Below are 27,464 nucleotides of genomic sequence, written 5' to 3'. Positions count from 1 at the left end.
CACCTATGACCAGGCATAACTCGGGAGCCAAGCTGACTTAAGGCTCCAGACTCCCGGTGTGGGGGACCCAACTTGGCTTGGCTCCCGAGATACACCCGGTCAAACTTCCAGCTTGACCCCAGCTACAATTCCAGTCAAGCCGCCTTAAGGCTCCAGACCACCGGCCACTAACACCTACCCATCCCACCCAGGGCTCTAATCAAACATTAGCAAAAGGATTTTTTTTAAACTTCCCTGTCACTGAATAAATATATTGATGTTTTACTTCTTTAAAATCAATTAATTTTTATATTTTGTGAATCAATAATGATGCAGGCTTATTTGGAACACATGCGGGCTTAAATGATGCCAAAGTACCAATTAAGCCCATGCTCAGACTCTGACTAATTAATACATTTTCAAATGAAAGATAAATCTTGCATTTTATGTCAATATCTATGAAAAAAACTTAGATTTTGGTGGGCTTAATAGGTACACTTACCCTATATTTGGCGTTTTGTGTCATTTTGAGATTACCTAACCTGTTGGGCAACATTGCCTATTTGGCAATAGAGTTGTTCTTGGCATTTTGACACTTCGGCTCAGCAGAGTAACCGCTTAATCAGACTCTCCCGAGCCAATCCAAAAGAGACAATTCACAACGCAGCAGAAAATAAACCAATCGCAATGAACCGTGAAAGATACCAATTATGTTTAAGTTCTTCCACAGTCGGTCCAAGATGGGCCAATCGGTCAACGCAAGAAATCGCGACGTGTTCTCTGATTGGCTCAACGGTCAAAATGGGCGAGGAAACTTTTTCTCCGCAGAGTTGATGTTAGCAGGCTAATCCAGTGCAGAGGTAAAAAGCTAGTGTGAAGGTTGGAATCGGTCATTTAAGAGAGCTACTCATTTCCATCAACTATTTGTATCTTTTTGCGGGAGAAGCAATATGGCTTCGGGTGGAGAGTAAGTACAATTTTATTGATGAGTTATTTAGTCTGTTGATAGTTGTTTTGTTTTCGTTTGAGTGCCAATTAGCCGTTAAGCTAAAAGACGAACGCATCATGAATGGTGATCAATGAAAAGAGCGAGTTTACACGCTACAGATTTCTCATCCGAGTTTACATGTTAATTGATATAATCTCTTTAATCCTTAGGTACTTACGTTCTCTTTACTCAATAAAACTTCAGCGGGAGTTTTAAGGAGACTATGATCAGCTGTGTTTAGCATGTAAGCTAACCGGACTGAGTCATCTCCCATGATCGAGGCTTTCGGCCCACCGGCATCACCGGCGACTGCTCGGAACAAAATCACGTACAACACCGTTAAACGACCCGCATATCGCTCCATAAAATAAAAAAATATTAATTCTGTTTAGCATTAAAACCGCGAATAAGCTTCAAAACGAGCTAACGTTAACCGTTTTTGTACATATAACGTTAGCAGCAGCAGGTGATGATGATGATGACAAATCCCGTGATCTAGATATTTCAGCCATCAAATCAAAAACCGCTGACAATATGTGTCATTTAAAACGTTAGATGATAAATGTATCAGACCCCAGAGCTTTTATAAGCACTTTAATACTACTGTTTCAGCGGTGTGGGCTTCACATGTCACACAGGAGCATTTGCTGTGTCATTGGCAGCTGGAGCTGGCTAACTGCTGCTAGCTCGCTCATCGTCATCACACACTCTGAGAGGAATACAAATCATACCTCCATCCGACATGAACATTATATGGCCAGGTTGTGTACACGACTAAAACTAACACTTGTGTGAGGAAGCTAATTGTATAGTTCAGTAGTATGTAAAGATATAACGTTTGCTGTCTGTTAGCTTCGAGTATGTACTTTGTTAGCTTATTTACACACGCGCTGTTGGCCTCTGCCTATTGATGTGTCTGATAACCGTTTTGGTTTATTTTATTTTCCTTAAAAAAAATAAAAAATTGTAAACCGTGTACAGCTTAAATTGTTGTGTTCTGCGGGATCAGCTACACTAAGGCCTTGCTTACGACCACATCCCGGCCTAAATCTAGCGGATCATTACGGCTTTCAGTCCAGTGGTTTGTGGAAAGCTCTAGAGTAACTTGAGCTTGACAAACGTACATGTGAGCAGACGTGCACTTGTCCATAGACTCAATCGTGTTATTCTCTCGGAACAGACAGTTTAATATGTCATATAAATTCTTTACTTGAATGGGCTATGAAATGTAATTATCTTTCACTTCCGCCTCAAGTGATACTGAAAGAAAGAAAATAGCAACTATCTGTCTCTGATAACCACCTGTGAAGTGCCAAGTATTGTTAAAGGGACAGCTCACCCGAAAATGAGTAGTCTTTACTCGCACCCATTTTGTTCCAAAAAGTTTTTGCTCAATAACAGCCTTGGTTACCATTATGGTTCAAGAAAAAATGAATGCAGTGAAAGCAAATTGTGAGAGAGGCTGTCAGGCTGCCACGGAAGAGCCTCAGAAAACCCAGGGTGCCACAGGATGAATTAAAACTATTTAATTTTATGTATAAAAAATTATCTTAATTGAAATGCTGAACATGTTTTCCCAATAGCAAGTTTTTCAATACTGTTTTAAGAACATGCATCATAATCCTGAATTGCAAATTTTATCATGCTAAATTTAATATCAACACTCAGAGTGTTTGAAAATGAGCACTATTGTCATAATTACAGCAATATGGGGGCCTTCGAATATTGTGTTGGAAAATGGGGGGCCTCTGAGGGGAAAAAAAGGGTTGAGAATCACTGCTTTAAAATGTTCCTCTTCCACACAGATCCAAAAATGATGATCTTTCCACTGCCATTCTGAAGCAGAAGAACAGGCCAAATAGGTTGATTGTTGATGAATCCATCAATGAAGACAACAGTGTTGTGTCTCTCTCTCAGGTAAAATCTTCAGTCAGATCATAAATGTATAAAAAATGTCCATTTGCATGTGCCTATCACATTTTCTCTGCTTTTCAGGCAAAGATGGATGAGCTCCAGCTCTTTAGGGGGGACACAGTGCTGTTGAAGGGCAAGAAACGGAGGGAGACTGTTTGCATCGTCCTGTCCGATGACACCTGCTCTGACGAAAAGGTTCGCATGAACAGGGTGGTCCGCAACAACCTCAGGGTGCGCCTTGGTGATGTTATCAGGTTGGACAGTTTTCTGTTTAAACTTTCTCTGCATATGCTAGCTGAATGATCAGTTTTAGGGTGTTATTCTGATTGACAGGACTCAAATACTAGTTATTCGAAAATGTTCCTATTAAATGCAGGATGGATCATTCATTTTTTTCCCCTTTCTGCTATTCAGTATTCAGCCATGTCCAGATGTGAAGTATGGAAAGCGCATTCACGTTCTGCCAATCGATGACACGGTAGAAGGCATCACAGGCAATCTGTTTGAGGTCTATCTCAAGCCTTACTTCCTGGAGGCTTATCGACCAATCCGTAAAGGTAACACTTTCGTCCAGTGTTCATAATAGTAATAAGATGATGTTGTTTTTTTGTTGTTTTTTTACTCTGTTCACTTTTGGATTATTGTGAGATGTAGATCTTTGTTAAATGTATGTTAGCTACCATCCAAAAGTTTGGGATCAGTAATTTTGATTTATTTAGAAAAATTAATAGGGATCAAAAGTGAAATTTACATTGTTACAAATTATTTGTATTTCAAATAAATCCTGTTCTTTTGAACTGCTCAATCATTAGAGAATAAAAAAAAAAGTAATTGTAATATTTCACAATGTTACCTTTAACTGTATTTTTGGTCAAACAAATTCAGCCATGGTGAGCATGAGTCTTCTTTCAAAAACATTTTTTTAAAAACGGAAACTTTATTTTAGTGTCATATATATTATCATATATACACGTTGTTACATATTACATGTGGTTACAATAGTGATTACTAGAGATTAGGGGCATTTGCACCGGAGGAATCTTTTCATAGTTCCTAGAACTACTGGCGGTAATGATGACGCTGAAGCCGGGATCGTTCGCCAGCTGTGAAACGGTACGAAATGGGCAAGTTTATGATCGAATCAGAGAAAAAAATGCACAAGCGTGGTTTCTCGAGAGAGAAATCACAGCTCATAAGCAAACTTAAGACGCTGCTGAGACATTAAAGTCACATCGATGTCACGTGTCTTTACGGGATTTTTACGGGTTGTGTGTGAACGCACTCTCTGATTCCGGAAAATCACTGGCAGTGTGAATTGGGGATGGGCGATAAAACGATAACGATAATTATCGCGATATAATTTTTCTCGATAAAACGATATCAAGAGGTCGATAAATGTTCGATAATGTTTATGCGCCAAAAGCGGAACGAAACTCATTTAAACCGCCGCACGCCACACGGACCATTTATCCGCACGGCTCAAAGTCCAAACGGCAGCGCGGCGCGAGCTCACTAGAGCCGATGCGTTTACGCTGATCGCTCTCGTCACGAGATCCAGTGAGAAGCGCTTGAATTCAGCGAAGAACACAATGTCTCCGTGATTTAAACCAGTTTAAAGGCAGATGCAACAGCGCTGACAAACAGGAGAAACGCTGCGCGCAACGATACAGTCAGAAGACTTTTCCGTCTACAAATTCCCATCATTTACCATGGTTTACTGTAACGTTAGCCTAGTAATATCAACTGCACCATGAAATCTGGGATATACATATTGAATTGTATTATAGTATTAATGTAGTAGACAATGTATTAAAGGACTAATGGAATATAATTACAGTATTTAATAATGTATTTAGGCTTCTGTTTTTCATACAAATACCATAGAAACCATAAAGTTACATTTTGCCATGATAGTGAGTTGCTACAGCCTCAGGGTATGCCTGGTTTCATCTGTGGTTATCATGATCTAAATGCATGATACTGGATGACCAATAGTTAAGTTTAATAAAACTCAAACAGTCAGAATATTACATTTTACCAACAAAAAAAAATTAGCACATGCAGAAACTAAGAAATTGTCCAATAAATATATTTATTTTGTTAAGGAAAAATGACAAATGTTTGAATGTTCAACCTCAGATTTGTGAAATGTTTACCTGTTTGGCAAGTGTTTGTCCTGATATGTTCTGACAATAAAGAGTCGTTAAAAACCACAGTTAACGCTCTGGTTTCTACAACTTTTACTTAGGAGCAAAAATATGCCTTTAAACTCGAAAGAAATAAAGATTAGACTTTTATCGTGATAATTATCGATAACGACTGATATAAAAAAAATTATCGTGATTTTTTTTTTTTTTTGGCCATATCGCCCAGCCCTAGTGTGAATGAACCAAAATCAAACGAACCCGGGTCAAATCCCGTGTCACTTTATCCGTGTGTTTTCCGGAATCTCTGTGTGAAAGGGGCTATAGAGGGGTTTATTTGAATGTATGTCTGAAAGGAACTGACTGTGTTCAGAAAGTTGATAACATTTTATTTTCCTCTATTCCTTTATTTTCCTCTTGCCTCCGTATAAAGTAGTATTTATAAGCGCAATTGAGTGGTTTAGTCCAAATGTTCTGAAGAGACTCGATCACTTTATGATTAACAGATTTAATTTAGGCTTTTATTAACATACAAACATTGATCAGTGCACATAAACAGAAGCTCAACCGAACCTGCTTGAAGCGCGAAACAAACATCACTGGTTCTTGCGGAAGCACAAACGTGCTGCGTAACACACTAGAATGAACCTCATTGGTTCTTGCATGTTCTTGAGCTTCCGTTTATCATAACTGATGTGTGCGTTGATAAATGTTCATGTGAATAAAATCTTAAATGAAATCTTTTCATCATAAAGCGATCGAGTCTGCAAAAAAAATTGGACTAAACCGCTCAATTCATGTGGATTAGTTTTACGATTTCTTTATGAACTTTTTGAAGCGTCAAAGTGGTAGTTGCGTAGCTGTCAATGGAGAGACTGAAATCTCTCAGATTTAATCAAAAAGATTATGTTCTTCATTTGTGTTCCGAAGTTGAACTAAAATCTTACAGGTTTGGAACAACATGAAGGCAATTAATGACAGAATTTTGGGTGAACTAACCCTTTAAGGACCTAGAAAGAGTTTGTGGTTTGTCTAAAGCAGCATGAAATTCAGTCACTAAAGGTTGTGTAATTGGTGTGTAAATCATCCTTTTTTTTCAGTGATTGATAATAACATTGGTTTGGCTTGATTTCCATAGGTGATATTTTTCTGGTCAGAGGAGGTATGCGTGCTGTGGAGTTCAAAGTGGTGGAGACTGACCCCAGCCCGTACTGTATTGTGGCCCCAGACACAGTGATCCACTGTGAGGGAGAACCTATCAAGAGAGAGGCGAGTAGATGTTTCAAGATTTGTCATGGTTTAAAATGGGTTTTGTGGAGGAACAGTGTGTATGAATGCGTCTGCACTCCTGTTTGCAGGATGAGGAAGAGTCTCTGAATGAGGTGGGTTACGATGACATTGGAGGGGTCAGGAAACAGCTCGCCCAAATCAAAGAAATGGTAGAGCTGCCTCTTAGACACCCAGCTCTCTTCAAGGCTATTGGAGTGAAGGTAATTGTCTGCACTGAGATTTAAACACATTAAAGTGTTGTGAGTTTGTAGTCCGAGGTACAAATCATCTTTTCTTTTTTTTTGTTCAGCCTCCCCGTGGCATTCTGCTCTATGGACCCCCTGGAACTGGAAAAACCCTCATAGCTCGTGCTGTGGCAAACGAAACTGGAGCATTCTTCTTCCTCATCAATGGTGGGGATGCAAGAACACCATTTAAATGAATTTTAAATGGCTTTTGATGTTTTGTTTTATGCTTGCATGTCGGTGCAAGTTTATGACCCTGAGGAAAATTGAAGTAAATTCTTTTAATTGTCCCAGGCCCTGAGATCATGAGTAAACTGGCTGGTGAATCTGAGAGCAATTTGCGCAAAGCTTTTGAGGAAGCAGAGAAGAATGCACCAGCCATCATCTTTATTGATGAACTTGATGCCATTGCTCCCAAAAGAGAGAAGGTAAGACTGAGCGTAATAATCTCCATTACAAAAGCAATCACATCAGTTGCTTTGCACAAATAATCATTACTTTGACTGATTGGGTTGTAAATTATTTTATCCATCAGTAAAATATTTTAAGGTGTAACACTTCTAAGCAAGAACTTCTAATAGCTTTCAGTCTAATCATGGATACAAATTCTTGGCTTTTTTATCTTTCTGCTCTTGCAATGTGAAAGACAAGACACTGCATCCTTGTTTTCGTTAATTAAAATAAAACGTAAATAAAAATGTTACTTTAAAAAATAAGAAAATATTACATTTAAATGTTGTCTTGGAAACATACTGGTTTAATGTATTTTGTATGAGTTATTCTACAGGACATTTCTCTCCCCAAATCCTGTCTTGCATTTCTGGATGCTTTATAGTCAAAATGGCTGAAACCCAGGGTTTTTCCTGCATAGAGAATTATGAGGCGGCCGTCTCTGTCAGATTTCGTGCCGCCTCCGGCTCTCGACACTCATACATAAATCAAACTCGGACAGACAGTCACATGGTCATATACACTTTTCCCACCGTGACGGTTCTGTTGCGGTTACCACTTGTGTCCATTCTCAAATCGTATAGTGCTGCGCAGATCGCGGATAATCCGCGGGTCGGGCGGGCCATGTAATACAAACATTCCATTCCAATTAATTGAGGGTGGATGACAGATTTAAATCATTATGATGTGTTGAGTTTAATAAAGACATGGAACTCTCATCACGGTAAAACGCAATTAACGTACGTGACTCTTTTACTTTCGTTTTCAACAACGTAATTATCTTCAGTGAAAACCCATCAAGGAAAACATATCAGGGCTTGAGTAACGCTTGTCCGGGACCATAGAACTGTGTCCGGGACATGAGTTGGTTTTTTTTAGTTTTTTTGAAGGGAAAAGTGAGAGAGAATTGTAGGCCTACTACTTGCTCAACCGGACAAATGCCCTGATTAAAAATAAAAAATAACTAGGGAATCACCGAAAACGTGAGGAGGATTCTGTTTGTTTTTTTTTGTTTTTTTTTGGATTTGTTTTCCTGAATGCCATCAAGATTGAAATCAAGACTGATTTCATAAGTTCAATAAACAAATAGTTAAAATGAAGTCACTTACATTTTAGACGCAATGACTGTTTTTGTTCTGTTTCAGCAGCGAAAATAGTTCCAAACGAAGATCACAGCAGAACCATCGCGCATTTCACAGCAACACTTGTTGCATTACTGAATGATTCAGCGTTTTGAACGAATCGGTTGAGTCAAAGATTCAATTACCCATTCATAAACTGCCTCGTTCTGAATAAATCAGCCGTTTGAACGAATCGTTTGAATGAATGACTCAATGACTCGCTTATTAAGACTGTCGCCTGCCGCCTCCTACTGGCGGTTTAGTTTCATAAAGTATCATTCTTTTCAACATTCCTTATTTGTATATTCAAAAATATTTAAAATCTCATTTAATTGAGTTATAATTTTTCAATGTAAATTATTTAATTTGATTGGTAACAGCCTAGTGTCTTATTATTTTAATTGAATATATTGATCAAATGTAAGAATTTGAAATGAAAGATGGAGCATACATTTAAATTAGGGGAAAAATGCCCTTTATAAAAGGTACAAAAAATTAGTGTTTTCAAACAGTGATGTAATGAAACATTGACAATTTAAGTTTGAAGGGAGTAAAGCCTCTGTTTAGGCTATTAAGGAAATGTAATTTTGCCAAAAGAACTACTTTTATTTTAAATAAATGTTCATTTTAAATCAGCCTACTTCAGTGTGATATGTTACCATATTATCATGCTTAAAGTCCAACTGAAATCAAAATTGACCCTGTTTACTTTGTAGTGCATATTACTAGTCTTGAGGTGAAAAATTAATCCGTGCAAGTTGATACACAGAAAAAAATTGTTTGCCGTCGTAATCTTTAATCAAAGTCTGAAAAGTTACTTCCGGTCTGGAATGGCGTTCCTTCTCTGATGATGTAGGTATGACGGCTTGGGTTGGGAAATGTTTAACCACTCCCCTCAAACCGTTAGTCTGATATGAGTGAGAGATGGAGAGGAGGAGCGCTAGAGTAAAACCCTGCCCTCTGTTCAATATTCCTTTTCACTGGGAATACGTCACAACACTGGAGAAAAGTCGTTTGCAACTTCCGGTTCACGTGGACTTTAACACTGAGAATTTGAATAGTTGTAATGTGATGATCAGATGCAGATATCTAAATCAAAGAATATGGGCGGTTTGCGGGTGGATTATTCAAGCTTTTGGCTTGTCTTCTGGAGGCCACAAGAGGGCACAATGAGCAAAATATTAATGCACCACATAGTGTCATGAACAGTGTCATGTTAAAAAGGTGTCCTTATTAATAATTTATAATAATAATTTGTTACATTTATATACCGCTTTTCTGGGTACTCAAAGCAATTTACGCTCATTAAAGGGGGGGAATCTCCTCAACAACCACTGATGTGCAGCATCCACGTGGATGATGCGACGGCAGCCATATTGCGCCAGAACGCCCAACACACACCAGCTTATTGGGGCTGATTAGGAGGCCATGATGGGCAAATTTGGCCATGATGCCAGGGTTACACCCCTACTCTTTTTCGAAAGACATTATTAGCACATATATTTCATTGGAAGAAGACGTGCACATACACGGTGCTGGTCCATGTTTATAGCACTAAACTAGAGTATATAAAATGTGTCCATAACTTGAAACTCGCTTGCTCCGGTCCGTATATGATCCGTGTTGCGAGCGTTGTTAAACTCATTGCAGCGTTCCGGGCAGAAACCACTCTAAATTTAATTGATCCCATGTGTAATGCAGCACAGTGATTGGGTTAAAAGTTCATTCTCATGAATAAATCCAGAGAAGCACTCAGAAACTACTGACCTTGAATTGTGATCTCCAGCCTCGGCAGCCAGTCACACACTCTGAAAGCACGCTTCTAACTCAGATTTCGTGACGTTGCTTCAACTTTGGTTATTTTTGCCCTTTTCTGAGCAATTTCGTTCTTCCAGGTTGAAAAGCAATTTCCACTTGTTGATAAAATTGAGTGCTTTTAGTGTTTTAAGTGATGTGCAGCCTTTACATGTTCTCATCTCAAAATTTGTTTTGTGGTTTCATGACCCTTTAAATAGTGTTGTTTTTTTGTTTTTTTTTAAGCAATGAAATGACTGTATGGGGAATAAAGTGCATAATGTTTATAAATCTTAAAGTGCATAAACTAACTTTTTTTTAAATCAAATATAATTTTGTAAAGTGCATAAACAATTATGAACAAAATGGCATGCAACTATGCATAGTTTAATGCTAAGAGCCAAAGAGCTAATCACACAGTACGTTTTTGCATTTAAAAACATGAGATGCAGTGGAATGGAAATTGTTTTTTAGAAGTTGAAATTCTATTAACTTTACACAGCTTTCTAAACATGCAGCTCTCTTGTGCAAGACATGAGTGCAATGGTCTAGTGCATGTTTTACATCGAAAACAATGGAAGAGCAGAAAATGCATTCTGTGAGAACTGCTTGGTTACGGTTGTGACGCAAACAAGATTTGAGAAACTTAACAAAAACATTAAAAGGCAACAACGACTCTTACATCATCCCATCTTGTGCGCAACTGATAAGGCTGCATGACGCACAACGAAAATTTGAATGCTCAATTTTTGCTTTCGAATGTGGATTTTTATTTTAAATTCGACAAATATTCAAATTTGAATTTGACAGCCGTAGTGCTGTAAAAGCTTTATTTCCTCTTGTTTTATTACTTATCCCTATTAGCATTTACTATAAATGTTTTTTCGTGTTACTATCGTGTTTTTCCAGACTCATGGTGAGGTGGAGAGGCGCATTGTGTCTCAGCTGCTCACTTTGATGGATGGACTGAAGCAAAGGGCTCATGTCATAGTCATGGCAGCCACTAACAGACCCAACAGCATTGACCCAGCTCTCAGGCGATTTGGTGAGATCACTTTGTAGATGTCTCTTTGCTCAAGTGTTGCTTTGTAAAGATGTTTCCAGTTGATATTCAGTCTCTTTTGGCTACATGCACTGCACCTTAGATAGGAACATCTTGTGCTGATGTCCTGACTCTTGATTTCAGGTCGCTTTGACAGAGAGGTGGACATCGGCATTCCAGACGCTACTGGAAGACTTGAGATACTTCAGATTCACACCAAGAACATGAAGCTTGCTGATGATGTTGATCTGGAGCAGGTGTGTTTCAGAGAATGTTAGAACATTCAGTGCTCAGTGATTCATTTGTTTAAACTGGGTCTCCTTAATCAGGCAATGGCATAAACATCATGCACATTAAGTCTGCCCCCTCAGGATTTTGAGCCAAGTGGATTTTAAATGCAACCCTCTCAAAAAGAAGGCATTTTCAGAATGTCTGTGTCTCTTTCATATCTCAGTTTTGTTGTTTTTCCTCCCCTTCGTCTGTGGAATAGAGACATTACTGATCAATACGGCTGGGACGATACACCCACGATACTTTGGTGCCTATATATATATATATATATATATATATATATATATATATATATATATATATATATATATATATATTTCAACTTTTCCTCATGGTCTAGAGCAGGGGTGCCCAACCCTGCTCCTGCCGATCTACTATCCTGCACAGTTCATCTCCAACCCTAATCAAACACACCTGAAGCAACCAATTAAGGTCTTTAGGATCACTTGAAAAGTAAAGGCAGGTGTGTTTGATTAGGGTTGGAGATGAACTGTGCAGGACAGTCGATTGGCAGGAGCAGGATTGGGAACCCCTGGTCTAGAGTAAAAAAAAAAAAAGCAAACAAATCGCAATACATAGCAATGTCGAATCATAATACTAGTAGATTTGCAATACTTATATATATATATAATATAATATAATATAATATAATATAATTCGATTTATTCACTCACTCTAGACCATGAGGAAAAGTTGAATTATACATTTATACATGATGGTGCAGGTCATATATCTGTAGATGTCTCTGTCCACCATTTTTTACTTTCTCGTGTCCACTCGTAAGAGATTTGATGTGTAATACTCACCGATTCAACACACATCGCTCTCTCAGGGATTTGAGTCCCATTGCACACTAAAAGAAAACTATGGCCTTTTTAATGTTTTGTTTTATTTAGGGCACAAAGTCATTGTGGCTAGTGCCCCTTTCAAATATGAGTGCATGGGTGCATTTTCACACTTATTTTTATTTTATTTATTTTTTTAACCATCCTCCATTTGTCTTCAGGTGGCGAATGAAACCCATGGCCATGTGGGAGCTGATCTGGCCGCCCTTTGTTCAGAGGCTGCTCTGCAAGCCATCCGTAAGAAAATGGACCTCATCGATCTGGAGGATGAGACCATTGACGCAGAGGTTATGAACTCCTTGGCTGTTACAATGGATGACTTCAGGGTAAGAATCTTTATCTAAGTAACTCTTACTACATTCGAACCAATTAAGTGTGAGAATTGCATTCAGAAACAAGACATAATTGCCTATTTTTACCTAACAGTGGGCTCTTAGCCAGAGCAACCCCTCTGCCCTGAGAGAGACTGTAGTGGAGGTGCCCAACATCACCTGGGAGGATATTGGTGGCCTTGATGATGTCAAGAGAGAGCTGCAGGAGCTGGTGCAGGTACTGAGCACAGTCTTATTCAGATTCTTTTTTTTAATTAATACAAAATGTTCACACGGCTGAATTTTAAATGCTTACTAATTTTTCTATCCTTTTTAGTACCCAGTGGAACATCCAGACAAATTCCTTAAGTTTGGCATGACCCCATCCAAGGGTGTGCTGTTTTATGGACCACCAGGTTGTGGTAAAACCCTACTGGCAAAGGCTATTGCCAATGAGTGCCAGGCCAACTTCATCTCAATCAAGGGCCCAGAACTGCTCACTATGTGGTTTGGAGAATCGGAGGCTAATGTCCGTGAAATCTTTGACAAGGTATGTGATCTTGTAATTTCGACTAAGCGGTTTCTAACTCAATCCTGTTTATTTGATTTTGAATGTTGAATGTAAAGAAAAATTATGCTTTTCAGTTCTTATGGGTCTATTGGTCTTTTTTTTTTTTTTTGCAGCAACTATGACATGTAAATTAAGGATGCATTTTAAAATGGTTTTGGGTCTCTCTTTGTCCTCAAGGCTCGTCAAGCTGCTCCTTGTGTGCTTTTCTTTGATGAATTGGACTCCATTGCTAAAGCTCGTGGTGGAAACGTTGGTGATGGTGGTGGAGCAGCTGACAGAGTCATTAACCAGATCCTCACAGAAATGGATGGTATGTCCAGCAAGAAGAACGTCTTCATCATTGGGGCCACCAACAGACCAGACATCATTGACCCTGCCATCCTCAGACCTGGCCGACTGGACCAACTTATCTACATCCCACTGCCTGATGAGAAGTCTCGCATTTCCATCCTCAAAGCGAATCTCAGGAAGTCTCCAATCTCAAAGGTGAGGTTGGATGGTTTATCTTTTCTTTGGGATTTTATTTTATTAATTGGTATTAAAATGTTTTCCTTCTTTAGGACGTGGACCTGGACTTCTTGGCCAAGATGACCAATGGCTTTTCAGGTGCTGATTTGACTGAGATCTGTCAGAGGGCCTGTAAACTGGCCATCCGTGAGTCCATTGAGAACGAGATCAGACGGGAACGCGAGAGGCAGACCAACCCTTCTGCAATGGTGAGATTTCAGTTCGTCTAATGTAGCGTTTCTCGAACCATTCAAGTACTACTTATTAAAAAAAAAACCATCCTAGTTGGCAAATTCAAATGGATGATGGCATTGTCGTGTTTTGATTTTAATGTTCCTGCATTTAAATTGGTATGGCCGTTTAGATTTTCTAACATGTTGGTTGGTTTGATCTTGTATATTCAGGAAGTGGAGGAGGATGACCCTGTGCCTGAGATTAGGAAGGACCATTTCGAGGAGGCCATGCGCTTTGCCCGCCGCTCCGTCAGTGATAACGACATCCGCAAATATGAGATGTTCGCACAGACCCTGCAGCAAAGCAGAGGCTTTGGCAGTTTCAGGTGGGTTCTTAAATCAGTGTTTAGTGGCAGCTTTTGTGATATTTAAGTGGTTGTTTGCCCAAAAATGAGAATTGTCATTTACTCACCCTCAAGTTGTTCCAAACTTGTAAGAATTTCATTTTTCTGCTCAACACAAAAGATATTTTGAAGAATATGGGTAATCAAACAGTTGATGGACCCCAATGACTTCCATAGTATTTATTCATTTTCTTTTTTTTCTTTTTTTTTTTCTTTTTTTTCTATGGAAGTCAGTGGGGTCCATCAACTGTTTAACATTGTCAGGATGCTGTCATTTGGTTTTCTTTCATTAAGATTTCAAATGTTTTTAATTTATCTTTTTTTTTTTTTTTTTTTTTTAAGATTCCCATCCAGTAACCAAGGAGGAAGTGGACCAAGTCAGGGCTCCTCTGGTGGTGGCGGAGGCACAGTCTTCAATGAGGACAACGATGATGATCTTTATGGATAAATGTGACCACGTGGCTGACCCTCACAGGCCACTCTTCGTACAGGCCTCCGTGTACAAAAGACGAAAAATAAAAATTCCAAGTTTTTAGGACTGTGCTTTTTGTTTCTTATTTTCCGCTTCTCCTTTCAAGTCCATTCCCCTTGTTTTTTATTCGCCTCGTTCCCCTTCTGTCCACCCCCCTCTGTTGATAGAGAAAAGCATGTAGCTGCTTGTGTTTTGCTCTGGTTTGTGAAAGGATGATTTCTGAGAACTTTGATCTTAACATTCTGTGGGTGGGGGTGAATTTCAGTAAAAACCATACACGATAGGGATTTCATTAACTTCACAAGCTATATGAACGGCTTTAGTGGTGGGGTTTAATGCTAGGCTGTTGGAAGGATGATAAAAAACAACAAAAAGAAAAAAATAATTGCTAATGACTTCATTTTTTTATGAATGTAGCATATAATGTATTACAAGTTTGAAAAATGTTAAATAAAATTCACGAAATGGACCTGATTTTGTGTTGTTTAATTTGAAGTTTGGGATCTGTGCACATGTACAGACAATGACCACTGTACTTGCAATGGTTGTATATGCTGAATACTTGTTTTTTACAATAAATACTTGGTCATATGTATTACACCTTGGGTGGGGTCTACATAAATTCAAAAGAAACAATGATTTAAAAGCAGATTTTTATTTCAATTAATTTTGATATTTAACATGTCACCTTTAGATCTTATAGGTTTACAAATGTATTTTTCCACTGTTTTATTAATATGGGTCACTGAAGGGAAAATGTGGGTGTCCTGCATCTCTCCAAACCTTTCGTCCATCTTTCTGTGGAGCAACAATCTTTTTTCAGCCACAACAGACATGTTAATGCAGTAATGATTTTTTGTTTTTGTTTTGCAATTAAGTATTCGTAGTTACCATTATAGTTGGAACAATAAGCCTCTCGTTCCTGTTGAAGGATTCGATGAGCCTCATGTCTTCATCTGATAATTTAAAATCAAACACCTGTGTGCAAAAGTGAACAATTTACATAATCTTCACTGCAGCTCTCAAATCTCATTCATTTAAACATATATTCATAAAATGTGCCACACCAGGTTTGATGTCTCTTAACAATCTCAATTGAGCGCACAATTTGAGAGAAACAGTGGACAGAAAGATATTCACTGAATATTGAGCTTAATTTCTTTGAAACAACGGCATTTCAGGGTGAACTCTTATCCCATTAACTCTCTCCTCGTTACAGCTCTTGTCCTCCAGGTGTCTCTGTATGCCCTCTCTTCTGTTGACATTCTGAACAAGAATGATGGTGACTGACCTATCTTAAACCCTCCAGGCATTATATTAGTAATTTGGTTAAGTGTGTAGACTCAGTCGTTAAATAACCTATGCATTGAAGTTGAGATGCGAGAGCTTAGGTGAATCTGCATGTGCTAAAACGTAGAGAGTGTCACGGAGGATGAATATTAACGTTTTAAAGCTGAAGTGTTGAATTTCTGTCACAATCCAAAAATAATAATTCTTTTCAAACAGGTTTCCTGAACACTCCCCCCATCATCCATTGGGTGGACAAAATCATAGCCCCGCCCCAAACTCCCGCCATTGGTTGAGTCAGTGTTGCTGTGATTGGTTGATGTGGATGCCCCAACAAAGAAAGCAATCCTTTTCATGGACTGTTAATATTTTCTTTTCTTTTTTTTATGATCATTTATAACACTATACTTAGTATAATATTACCTTTGCATCAAATTACAAAATACTTGTTAACGCTGCGGTGAGGGTGTTTCTAATAGTGTGGCTGTGGGAGTAACGGTTGAATTTACATCTTTCTCTCTTCTGACTGCCGTTATCAATATTTTTTCCCCTTTTTTTGAAAGTTGTGAAAACACTGTTGAGGAGTTTTTATTTTACTGTTTGAGCAAATTGAAAAAATATATATATATATATTTAATGTTTTTAATATAATATTTAAAGGAGCTGTATGTAAGAAATGTATTTCAATTAATCATAAAATGGCCCTGATATGTCACTAGACGTTAAGAAATCATGTTCATTTCAAATACTTATATCACTGACAACAGTAGTCCGGCCAGGATATTGTCATTTAAAAGTGAAGTTGCAGCCCTCAACTGATGTTGATGTTGTCATGTTGTGTTTTGGCCTGATGCCCCACCCTCCACCTATCTACCAATCACGAAGTCAGTTGTGTTTCGGCATCCGGGTTGCCAGCTCAGCTCTAGTTACCACAGCTGCAGCTATAAACGTTTGTGCTGGATCCTGCAGCCTATCTGGCAACCTCGAGTCAGGGGGGAAGGGGAGGGGATACACCGCTCTACAGTAATTTGAAAGTGATTGCAGTACCAGTTTTGGCCACAATCTTACATAGAGCTCCTTTAATATTCTCTCATTCACCACTACAGAAGTTTACCCAACTATGACGACTTCCGCTTCTGAGAAACCTGGAAATGTGAAAAGGGTCACAGCAAAGAGCCATAGCTTTTCAGGAAAATCTACCTCTTATTTTATCTGCATATTCAAATGGGGCAAGAAAAAGTATTTTAAAAAAAAAGTATTTTTAAAAAATGTAAGTCTTTTTAACCTACCTCAATGTTCTGTTTGATCCTGGATGGAGTGACACTTTTGGGGATGCAAATGACACCCCTCTGTATGTGCCATCTATGAGACAAAAACAAATTCAGAAGTGCATAATGGACATGTACCCAAAAAACAATAACACAATACTAATATAAAACTTGGTAAGAGTTCTGGAGGAATCCCTTCTCAGCAGTAAATGTGAACCTATTCTTGGATCTGTTTACCGTCCTCACCTGTTGATGACCTGAGCAGGGCTCTTGTTATAGTGCTTGGCCATACCGACCACTCTTGCATCATCCAGCAGACGGGCTTGTCCAGGTGTGACCCATGGACGATCAGGAGAACCCAGAGGACTGTAAGCTGTTACTGTCAGCCCTCGACTCCAACAGTGAGATACCAGCTTAGTCTGAACCAGGTATGGATGGCACTCCACCTGAAAATATTGTATAGAATACAGAAAAAAGCTATTCTATAACATTTGAAATGATAAATATTCAAAATATGTATTTATTATTTATAAATAAAAATAATAGAATAGTTATAATGGTTTTAGTTTACATGTCAAAGGATAAGTATTACCACATAGATAAAGATGTGTAATAATAAAGCCTTTCGAATGCCTATCAGTTGTCAATGGCAAATGAATGAAAAGACAATCCAGTCTTATGGTGTGCAGTTGTCATACCTGGTTGACCACTGGCTTGTGTTTGGCAACATTGAGAATGTCATCAATCTGTCTGGCATTGAAGTTTGACAAGCCAATGGCTTTTACCAGCCCTTGGTCCACCAGCTTCTCCATGGCTGCCCATGTGTCTCTGTAGTGAGTGTCGTCATACCGAATAGTGCCATCAGGATTCTTCGGCATCAGCTCATCTCCTCTCCTGGAAGTATTTAAAACACACTATCTATAATATTTTGTAGCATGCATGAAACCATATTGAAAACATGAAAAAAATACATGAAACTTGTAGCTAAAATGATTCCTTCTTTTGGTTGCACAAGAAGTTGTTGTACAGCCTTGTCTCATTGATTCTCTTGCACAGCTTTATCCCAACCTAAACTTACAACATTAACATTTATTTTTTATTTTTTTATTTTAGAAATTAATACTTTTATTCGCCAATACTTTTGTTAAATTGAGCAAAAATGACAAAAAAGGCATTTATAATTCAATATAATTCAATGGTTTGAAATTATATGTATTGTGAAAAGTGCTATACAAATAAATGTGAATTGAATTGAATTTACAATGATACAAAAGATTTCTATTTCAATAGAATCCTGAAAAAGTATCGCAGTTTCCACAAAAAATATTAAGCAGCACTGTTTTTAACAATGATAATAATAAGCACCAAATCAGCTTATAAGAATGATTTCTGAAGGATCAGGTGACACTGAAGACTGGAGTAATGATGCTGAAAATTCAGCTTTTCCATCACAGGAATACGTTACATTCTAAAATATAGCCTAATAAAATCAAATATAGTTATTTTTAATTGTAATAATATTTCAAAATATTACTGTTTTACTGTATTTTTGATCAAATAAAAGCATCATAAGTAGCCTAGAAATCTAGACGCACCCTAGCGGCAGCAAAATGTATTTTGCAGCCAGGGCAGTCTAGCAACTCTCCATTGACTTTCGAGCTGCAAAAACCTAAATTGGGTCAGGCCAATCACGTCGTGTATAGAGCTGGTAAGTCCCGCCCATCCGTAAAACCCCGCTGGACCTCTAGGTTGAAAAATCGTCAATGCAAGTGAATGGGAGAAAATAATTATTTTCTGGTCCTGTTTGAATTGTGCCATGAATGTGAACATATGTTGTATGTGAATTTTTTTATATAATTTTTCATGTTACGAGTTTGACAGTATATGGTATGATTCTTCGGCTAGCAGTTGTGGAAAAGACATAACGAGAAAGACTACATGTCGCCTATGTGACATCACCCCATAAAGTTGACTTACCCGTGGTTTTCGCCAACCTCAATGATTTTGTCCTCTCCCTGAAAGAAGGCGGTGAAGTGCACCAAAGACACAGCCATGTTTAGCGGGATCCGTGAGCTAGTGTCCGTGTGCGAGTGGTGGTGACGTTTCAAACGCGTCGAAAGCAGCGAAGAGTTGTAGTCCACAAAGTGCTCTCACACAAAGTCTAACCGTATCAAACTTCTACCCGCTAAATTGTAGCATTCTTTACACGAAAAATTATATTAAAAATTCACAGACAACATATGTTCACATTCATGGCACAATTCAAACGGGACCAGAAAATAATTATTTTCTCCCATTCACTTGCATTGACGATTTTTCAACCTAGAGGTCCACTTGGGGTTAGCGGAAGGGGCGGGACTTACCAGCTCTATAGAGTAGGCGGGGCGGGCTTAACATAATGACGACAGAGTTGCGACGGTTACCTGCCACTTGAAAACAAAGAATGGCGGCTGCTGCTGGAGAACAGTCTTTCGAATCGGCTTTGGCCGCGACTCTGAAGGACTTGGAGTTAAGTTTTCTTTGAGAAAAGAGCATAGAACGGCACTTAAGTCATTCTTAAAAAAAAGAAGACGTGTTCGTAGTTTTGCCGGCCAGATATGGCACAAGTTGAATCTATCAACTAGCTCCGCTGTTGGGAAAACGCTCTGGTTGGTTGAAGCGCTGTCCTATTGCGTGCAGAGGGAATTTGAAAGACAGCCGTTTATTCCGCCCCTCGGATTGAGCCGTGTCTATGGTGAGTTGCCAGACCCAACATCTTGATGTAGGTCTGGCTTGCCAGGCTACATCATAAGAGACCTATTTCAAAAACATTTGAATGGTAGTGTATGTTGGTGAAATTCAGAAAAATTGCTCTGCTATTCAAGAGCTAGGTATGGTATGGAAACACAATGACTTACTCAAAGGCCATTGGCCAGTGCATGAGATACAGATCCAGATAACAGAGCCTCAGATCTGACAAAGACCTTTTGCAGGCCTCCTCGACATCATCTGGATGGTGCTTGGTGTTCCACAACTTGGAGGTCACAAAAATGTCTTCTCGTCTCAGGGACTATGGTAGTCATAAATAGTACAATGTGTGGGACGTGATGGTGAGCTGTATTGATGATAGATTCATATCGACTTTAGCTATTATGTATATAGTTTTATCTGCAGGTACTTTTCCTGGTCCAAGTAGTTCAGTCAGGGCCTCTCCGACCTCTCGCTCATTGCCGTAAGCCGCTGCGCAGTCGATGTGCCTGTAGCCACAGTCTAACGCTGCTAGAACAGCCTGCTTCACCTACAGTACGGCACAATCCAATCCAGTTCTGACACAATCAATTCATAATAAAGAAGCTAACAAACATGGAGAAATAAGAAAATGCTACTATTACATACTGTACAGAAGTAAAATTTTGGGCTGGTTTGTCTGACACATGATGGGATGGGAAAGGGTTTACACACCTGTCCTGGGGCACTTTTCCATGTTCCTAGGCCCACTGATGGCATCTGCTGACCCGTGGAGAGAGTGATTGTTTCTGTCATGCTTTAATTAGAGCACGTTTTCCTAACAAAAAGGAGACATTTTCAGAGTAGCCAAACTAATTACACACCTGAATATCATTTTTGTGAATTATAAAACATAGTTATTCTGATAAATACATAGTATTAATGGTTGTATATTGTCATTTAATTTGTTAAGATAAGCAGTATCTGAACACAAAACTAACTGCACACAGTGCAACACAAATTAACTTTATACAATAAAAAAAAAAATGTTGGTAGTGTTTTCCTAGTTTGAACATTCAAAATGAAACATTTGACATAACAGAGTGAAAGATTTAGTTCATATCTTACCTTTCCAGTATGCAGACTTATACTGACCCAGTTACAGAGTTATATACCCTAAGGTCAAAGTCTTTGTTTACTCATTTCCTAAAAGGCTTGAACAATAACCGTAAGTCATGCACACGGCTACAGCTATCTGATGAACATTCAGACCTGCATTCATTCAGACAATCTTTGTTCATTTAATCTTGCTAAACAGCATTGATGTCATTGCTTGTCAGTGTGGCTTTGGGGGGAATGGAGAGTCAGGAAACGGCATATGTTTACATTCTGGATGTTTTCACAATGGAGCCGTATATCAAAACAGTTTAGAGTCAGTCACATTCTGGCATGCTCAGGTTTATCGCTCTCAGCTGTCATGGCCCTTCTGCTGGACAAATATAGAGCCAACGAATTATTACTGTCTGCCTCATGACTACTCCAAGTGTTATGACCTGGCAGCGCGCTCGACTCAAGGCCCACTCCACTTCCCTTATGTGGTCAGGCAGAAGAAATGTCTTAGTCACATTACAGAGAGGGAAAACCCTGCAAACCCCTGAAGAACATTCTTGATTGTGGACTCACTGCAGTCTTATAGCACCAATGGCTCATTTTAAAGTGAGGGTAGCCTACTCTCTGAACGGTTAATACATAAATGTGTGTAGTGTTTGTTGTTCCTCATTGGGTAGGCTATGTGACAATGGGAGGTGAATTTTAATTAGAGAGAAAAAATATATATTGTTAGGCTACTGATAAAATTATGATGTGAAAGCTTTGATAAAATGAAATTTTGATAAAACATTCTTAGGAGCCATTCACACAGAACATGTTTATCTTTTAACTCTTTTCCCGCCATTGACGGAATTTTCCGTCACTGTTATACGCTAGGGGGCGCTATTACCCATCTTCTGAAAGAGTACTGAAGCTCCTGATCAAAATACATGTGAAGAATATGCAGAAACAAGCGATATCTGTAAGTAGATGCATACATAACGCGATCATCAAAATTAAACAGCTTATAAATCAAAACTGTCTAATGTTGCTGAATGAAACATCGACCCAGGACGAGCTGTAGGATCATTCTGAATCCGATCCGGATGTAGTTTGAGAAAAACGCGATTTTCTCAGCTTTTTGCTCAAAATGTTGCTTACCATATTGTTGATAATAAAAGAAGGCATAAGCTAGATTTATTTTTTTATTTTTAGCAGAGGCTCTGTTCTTTCTTTTGATATCATGTTCGGTACTATGTTATCCGGACCACACGTGACCACACCCCTTTGTTTAAAAAAAATCAGAAATAGGTGTGGTTATAGGTGTGGTCCGGATAACCGATATTCATACAACAAAATATTCTGGGGGCCATGGAAACTTTGTGAAATTGGTCTAACGTTAAAATGCGGGTGGCTGGCAACTTTATTTTTAATGTTGGTGGAGAACGAGTTAAAAATGTGAGTCGGGGTGAAGGGGCATGACAAAAGCAAGGTATAGGGCCTCGTTTGTTTAATATTTCACAATATTACTGTTTTTACTCTATTTTTTTTACTTATTTTAACATGAGTTAAAGTGTTTTTAAATCAGTATGTCATGTGCAAGATGCTGAAAGAGACACAAGATGTGAGCACAACGGTCAAATATGTCCATCTAGCGCATGTTTCACATAGAAAAACAATGGAAAAGCATTGTGGGATGTGGGACTTTGCAATGCAAAATGGTGTCCTGTGTAAATGACCCCTTAATTGTTTTTTTTTTCTATTTAGTTGCTTTTGCCTCAGTGTTGTTCTGTAATGTTATGTGCTTCCCATGTATGAGATGCAAAGCTGCAGTAGTTTGGCAGAAATCAGAGCATTTTGTCCATGCCAATGTTATATTATACCCTTAGACGATTCAAACTTGAAACTGACTCTGCACCTAAGTGTTTAAAATATTTATAAGATGTGCTTTTGACCCACTGACAAAATACCACCAGAATGCCTCAGAATTTTGCTTGATTATTTTTTATGAATATGTATTATGGTATTAATCAGTGAGAGTCATAAATCTCCTGGGTGACATCAGGCCACAGTATTAGTGAGGGAACGTTTCTGGGAATGCAAACAATGAATTATTCAGTTAAGTTGAGGAAATGCCTCATGGGTGTTTCAAAAAGTTGAAAAGAAGACAAGAAAATAGATTCTTATGCACTTCAAGGGGCCTGATTTCTATTTCCAAATATTTGAGACTAATCTGAAAATTGGGGGCTATGTTTCCCCCTAACTGTCTATGGTGGTTACACACATGCTCTCCATCTCAACTCAGAAAACTCAGTAGTATTTTCAACACAAAGATAAAACTTTGTAACGATGAATAATCAAGGGAACTTCATATGTTCAGGTGCCAGTGGAAATCAAAATGCACCAGTGAGATCATACATGGTGATGCTGTTTCTCCTCTCAGTGACTAACAGATGGATGACTGAAACTTAAAGGAGAACAGCCGTTAGTACGTAACAGTACTCAAACATTTACAGTTTTTTTTTTTGTTTTGTTTTTTTGTCCTCTTGTATTTTTGATCAGAGATGTCTACAATGTCACAAAGTCTTGTGATGTCACTGGACTAGGAAATTTGAAGGAATAGAGTGTAACAGAAGTAAAAATCTAATTTTCTCCATACGGGAACACATTTTTTAATAATAAACTGTTGAAGACATACCTACTGTGAGCTAAGAGGTTGTTAATGATGACAAATGCTTTTGTTGAAGCCATCAGTGCACATTATTTCCACTTATTTTTTTTTAAATAATCATGCTTAATAGTGGAATTCCTGGTTGAAAAACTACATTACCCATGATTCAGCAAAAAAAAAAAAAAAACCCTCCACCAATCAATCAGAGAATCAGTCTAGTGTCTTTTTGACCAATGGGCCCTTTTCACAGACTGTGATGATGCGTTTTAATGGTCATCAGCATCGTAAATCCTGCTAAGTTTTATATATATATATATATATATATATATATATATATATATATATATATATATATATAATTTTTTAATTTAATTTTTTAATGTATGTACATTTATAACACTATACTTTTTTTTTCATTATATTACCTTTGCATCAAATTACAAAAAAAATAGTGACAATTAAGGTAACATCCGTTATTATCAATCTCTCCATTTTTTTTGGAAAGTTGTGAAAACACTATTACAGAGTTTTTCTTTTGCTATTTGAGCAAATGGGAACACAAAAAAATATATTCAGTGTCGTCTCTAATTGAAAAGGGTCCATTTTTAAATATTGTTCAAACAAAATACTGTTGCTTCAAATCAAATTTCATAATGCTGTGATTAGTAAAAACACATCAAGAGTCCGTACACTCTACCAAAGAAGAAGTCATCAAATGAAAAATGCAAATGCTGTGATTCATGTTTGGTTTGGTCATTTTTTTAACAAATACTTTTTTTTTAAATCCCCAAGGAAAACCAAATGAGAAAAAAGCCTAAAAGGAGCTCATGTCTGTGACACAGATAATCAGACCCATCGAGACATGCACCATCAAATGTGTAGTTATGCTTAATGATCACAGAGAGATTTTGTACTTTATCAGCAGTACACATCAACGGGACTTTGATTCATACTTCAACTTTATGAAGAAATAATTGAATTAACACCTTTAGTTAATTAACTTGTGAAATAATGCTTTTTGTGTGACAAAGGAAGTTGATTGAGTCCAATATTCTTGGTGACTGAGAATGGTCTGATTCACAGGGTAATTTCAGAGGGATGAGGATCATTCATTTCTGAGTCAAGCGATGTGGCATGAGACATTTTTTCAGACATATCTGCATAATGAAAGCATTCTATATTCATGTCACTTAGACTTTACATAATGTATTTAAAATAGATCAAAGCAAACGTTTTTCCCTAAATATGATACTTTTATAACATTTATTTTAAATGCAACAAGAAATTCAAAACTGTAGTCCAGCATTGATCTGTGGAGTTCCCTTGTGTGCTCAACGTCTTCATGTCACTTGGAAAGCTGTCAGTCTGTCTACAATTCATTCAGTCAGAAACGGTGATCATTATTATTTTCCTTTTCTGTCAGTATGTTTGGTTTATTACTTGTTCTTGTAAATCATTCATAAAGCACCAAAAATGTAAACCGCAGCTATTGAAAATAAAAGAGTTCAACATCAACAGCATGGCACGCACACACACACACACACACACACACACACCCTTGCAGGCCCGATTCTCTCTGAATCACAGGAAATCAACACATTGATTTATCCTCCCAATGGACACAGGGAGCAGGATTTATACATGAGGACAGAAGTCATAAACATGAGACATTTCAAATCTGACATTGACTCCTGTGAGTACATCATGAAACTATTTTCCATACTTTCAATGTATCACCAAATACAGTAATAACTGAATGACAGAGTAATGGCTGTATAAGAGATATCCTAGATGGATCCCTGGAAAAGTGAAAATTGTTGCTTATATCGAAAATACTGTTACTCAAATGCTGTTGTTACAGTAGAAAGATGGTACATCACAAATCCACTGAAAGGAGGCTCTGTGCTTTAAATCTAAACTAAAATACAGACAACTATTGCAGTTTATTTCACATTGCACACAATTAAAAGTGTAAAATACTGAAACCATTGTAGTAAAAAGCTGTTCGAAAACGAATCAATATAATTGATATTATAACTTCATTATCACCCTCATAACTTCATTAAAAAAGTTTGCAATAATTGTAGCTGTGGTTACTGAACAATGACGATCTGTATTTCAAAAAAGAAAAACTTTTGACATCACAGTTCTCAGTTTCACACAGACCAATCTTCAAACACTAATCAACATTAGGTAACAGTTTTTCATTCACTTCCATTTGCTCATAGGATGAAAAATGATATTTTCATCTTAATATACTGAGACTATCATGCTGCACTTTGGAGGATGCTTGTGTTTCTTCTAGTGTACGGGGTGGTGTGTATATTCAAATAAACAAATGAGCATTTTCCAATAGCTATTTGCTTCAATGAAATTTGCTTTAACAATTATCTTGCCCACACCATTTTTTATTCCATGGGACACAAAACGAGTTATATTGCAGAATGACCCGGTTGTTCTTTTCTATACAATGAAAGTGAATTTTGACAGAAAACATCCTGACATAAGGAACAGACCAGGAGTGGGTTTCCCGAAAGCATCGTTGGCCAACTATGGTCGCAAGTTCCGTCGTTACCAATAGAGTTCAATGGACATTGCGATGAACTTGCGACCATAGTTGGCCAACGATGCTTTCGGGAAACGCACCCCAGAATTGATGTTTTTCACTGAAACTTTCCTGCTCTCAGTTAATAAAACAATGAATTTTCTTTTTATAATAATAACAAATAAAATTGTCAGACCAAATTATATAATGTTAAGGACATCTAGGTCAAAGTTTTTTGTTTTGTGTGATATGTGTGATGTGCCAAATAATTGTATAATATAACTTGGATTGACGAATATGACTGAAACCTAAACACACATATGATATATAAGATATTGCCTATGATGAATATAGATTTTTGTTATTTTTTCTCTTTTGCACCTTTAAAAAAACAGAAAAAAAAACGTTCTCATCTCATTCCTATTCAATCTTTTACAAAAAAAGCGGTGTAATAGCGGCTTAAGTTTTGGTCTGTTTCAGTTATGACGCAAAGGTGTAAGAGACAGCCTGACAGACACAGTCACCATCATCTGGAAAAACAGCCTGGACATTCTGCTAGCTAACTCGTGTGTTCCACAGAAACAATGACACGTTATGAGCACCATGACAATGACTACATCACCGATTTATCCTTTGGCGTAAACTATCCCTTTAATCAGGGTTCACCAATCTCGGTCCTGGAGGGCCGCTGTCCTGCAGAGTTTAGCTCCAACCAGCTCCAACACACCTGTTTGAAAGTTTCTAGTATGCCTAGTGAGACCTTGATTAGCTGGTTCAGGTGTGTTTAATTGGGGTTGGAGCTAAACTCTGCAGGACATCGGCCTCCAGGACCGAGATTGGTGAACCCTGCCTTTAATGATGTTACTGCAATACATTATTTTTGGGTACTGAAATGACAAAATAATGTGATTACAGTATTTGTTTCAATAATACCCTCGCCTTGCGCCTATGCTAATGAAAATAAAACAGCTGGTTTGCCACGTTAAGGCACTCAAAATTTCTGTGACCTAAAAAATCCCTTGATCACATCACTAAATGTTTACCGGAAATGCCAGTACCTGGTACTTCAAAAACTATATATAACATATCAAATCGTTACCAAATGGCTCTGCTGGTGCTCAAAAATCCAGAAGTCTCCAACACTTAAGTTGTCTTACATAATCAACATTCAAAACAAGCTTATCGATTATTACAATGGAAAAGTTTCAATTCAACAAAATAACACAGGTTCAATTTCAGAACAGCCGGGTGTTTTTGGATTGTCCTCATCTCCATCAGTGCCCCAAAAAATATTAACCTTCCATCCAACAAATCAGTCATTTTGTTTTTCTTTATAACCGTTTGCCTTCAACATGTTGATAGAAAATAAAAACTGTTA

The 27,464-nt window shown here is 37.9% G+C and overlaps 2 protein-coding genes across 2 annotated transcripts; one reads left to right on the top strand and one right to left on the bottom strand.

The window, feature by feature from the left end:
• Window positions 1–754: 754 nt before the first annotated feature.
• On the top strand, window positions 755–14,989 carry vcp (valosin containing protein). The gene is made up of 17 exons (XM_079871986.1): window positions 755–946; window positions 2,773–2,884; window positions 2,963–3,135; window positions 3,296–3,438; window positions 6,164–6,294; window positions 6,384–6,515; window positions 6,605–6,707; window positions 6,834–6,967; window positions 10,814–10,949; window positions 11,091–11,203; window positions 12,244–12,408; window positions 12,509–12,631; window positions 12,731–12,943; window positions 13,142–13,450; window positions 13,525–13,680; window positions 13,876–14,030; window positions 14,391–14,989. The coding sequence occupies exons 1-17, from the start codon at window positions 930–932 to the stop codon at window positions 14,494–14,496; spliced, it is 2,421 nt and encodes an 806-aa protein (XP_079728112.1). The 5' UTR covers window positions 755–929; the 3' UTR covers window positions 14,497–14,989.
• A 122-nt stretch (window positions 14,990–15,111) lies between these two features.
• On the bottom strand, window positions 15,112–21,124 carry akr1a1a (aldo-keto reductase family 1, member A1a (aldehyde reductase)). The gene is made up of 9 exons (XM_079871987.1): window positions 20,910–21,124; window positions 20,517–20,619; window positions 20,233–20,352; window positions 19,973–20,124; window positions 17,774–17,969; window positions 17,322–17,521; window positions 17,097–17,169; window positions 15,412–15,498; window positions 15,112–15,318 (listed from the first exon to the last, which is right to left on the bottom strand). The coding sequence occupies exons 2-9, from the start codon at window positions 20,595–20,597 to the stop codon at window positions 15,253–15,255; spliced, it is 975 nt and encodes a 324-aa protein (XP_079728113.1). The 5' UTR covers window positions 20,598–20,619; window positions 20,910–21,124; the 3' UTR covers window positions 15,112–15,252.
• Window positions 21,125–27,464: the final 6,340 nt, after the last annotated feature.

Source organism: Squalius cephalus (genome assembly GCF_949319135.1).
Source record: "Squalius cephalus genome assembly, chromosome: 5".
NCBI classification, from domain to species: Eukaryota; Metazoa; Chordata; class Actinopteri; order Cypriniformes; family Leuciscidae; genus Squalius; species Squalius cephalus.
This window is presented reverse-complemented; position numbering and strand designations above follow the sequence as displayed.